Here is a 1,933-nt window from a genome sequence, read left to right on the forward strand (position 1 = left end):
ACCTTAACCCTTTAACCTAACTCCAAATCCTAACCTAACACTAACCTTAAGCCTAACCTTAATCCCTAGCCTAGCTAGCGTTAGCCACTTAGCTGACGTTAGCCACAAAAAACAGGTATTCGAAATATACCATACAAATTGCAAATTCATAACATATTTTATAAATTGCAATTCATAAAATATCATACACATTTTTATTCGGAACATATCATACCAAATGGATGCTAGATATCCACTAATTAATACATGCCATACCAAACGCAACCTATCGTATTCATTTGAGTGTCCCGAATTTCAGTTTACTACGTTACGTCTACCCCTGAGTGCAGGTTGGAAAAGAAAACAAATACACTTTGAAACAGGCCTACCCTGGCCTGTACTTTCATTCATATCTGACTACCTGCTATGTCTGTGGTGTTGTCTGCAGTATTGAGGTGGCAAGTTTCTGGAAACCCCATTGGCTGTAACCCATTGGCTAGATTCACTTCCTGTGTCACTGATCCGTACGGAGCCGGGATATACTGCCCCACCGTAGCTCCGTGGAACATGATTGGCTGATTGATCCAGTTGAACACAAATGATTGGCCAGACCCTTGGATCTCCAGCGACTCAGACAGGTCTTTGTCATAATCGCTCTGCTTACATGCCCGGCAGGAGAGCATCCTGAACTTACAGATGCTGATTAGGATGAAGGTGCCTCCTACAGAGAGCAGAATGGGGCTGAGCAGCTGGGCCCACTTGAAACTGCAGCTGACACCATACATGAGCCAGCCCATGTCTGTGAAAGTCATGCCCACCAGACCCAGGAATATCCCCGAGAACATTAGGGTAGCCCTGGACCTTATCCCCATAAGAGACCGACATGTGGCTGTCTGGCTGGCTCAGAGGAGGGATGGGTATGAGAGGGATAGGTACCACATTCTGAGATGGTCGTAAAGGTGGTCGTAACATTAGTGCCAGTTACCACCATGTCTCCACCACAGGTTCTGTTGTTGGTTAATATACACTCTTGGATTTTGTTTCTCAAGTGTGTGTCTGTTCACAAGTTTAACCCCTCAAAACCATAAAACCAAGTCTTATCTCCTGACCATTCATGACTCAACATTTTCATATATTGCCAGCCTATTTGGACAGCTTCAGTGATCTGAATGATTAATTAAGTCCTCCTAACCCATCAAGAGTTATTACACGAGGTCAGACAATAATAACAACCTGCAGACTCAGTAGGCTAGATTGGAGGTTCAGGAAGCACGATCACAACTTCTTTAAGTTCATGACCTCACATAGCTCCTGCTGTGCTTGTTATGGAAGTTGCTGTGTTAGTTCAACCATTCTAATTGGACTACAACTCATATTTCATTGACAGAGATAAAAGCAAACCCAATCGACGGGTTTGGAATGAATATTTTGAGTCGGTTGTTAGCCACATCTCAATACTCAAGAGAGAACGACAAGGCACGGAGATTTCGAGAGAGGAGTGTTGCGTTTGACCACACAGGAGTGTTCAAGGTTTAAGATAGAGGGAGGGAGAGAAGGAGACAGGGAGGGAGAGAAGGACAGAGGGAGGGAGAAGAAGGAGGAGAGGGAGAGAAGGAGAGAAGGAGGTAGGAGAAGGAGAGAGGGAGGGAGGGAGAGAAGGAGATAGGGAGAGAAGGAGAGGAGAGAGGGAAGGAGAGAGAAGAAGTAGAAGTAGAAAGGGAGGTATCCTCCTGCACGCACAGACCATGGAACGCGAGCCGCAATCCACCTTGTCAAGTATAATTTCACACGGTCGCGTCTGGAACCGCACTGTTATACATAACTTATCACTGTCAGCCCCATACTGCAATAGTTGAACAATCAGTGTAGCATGTGAAGTGGAGGGGCTTTAAAAACACAGGCATCACGCAATACGTGTCACCGGGAAATGGGTAAGGAGCTGAGAGCTGAGAGC

At 45.6% G+C, this 1,933-nt stretch overlaps 1 protein-coding gene across 1 annotated transcript; it reads right to left on the bottom strand.

The window, feature by feature from the left end:
* Positions 1-386: 386 nt before the first annotated feature.
* Positions 387-851, bottom strand: tmem174 (transmembrane protein 174). The gene has a single exon (XM_046368015.1). The coding sequence runs from the start codon at positions 849-851 to the stop codon at positions 387-389; it is 465 nt and encodes a 154-aa protein (XP_046223971.1).
* Positions 852-1,933: the final 1,082 nt, after the last annotated feature.

The sequence above is a fragment of the Oncorhynchus gorbuscha genome, linkage group LG11, assembly GCF_021184085.1.
Source record: "Oncorhynchus gorbuscha isolate QuinsamMale2020 ecotype Even-year linkage group LG11, OgorEven_v1.0, whole genome shotgun sequence".
In the NCBI taxonomy this organism is placed as follows: Eukaryota; Metazoa; Chordata; class Actinopteri; order Salmoniformes; family Salmonidae; genus Oncorhynchus; species Oncorhynchus gorbuscha.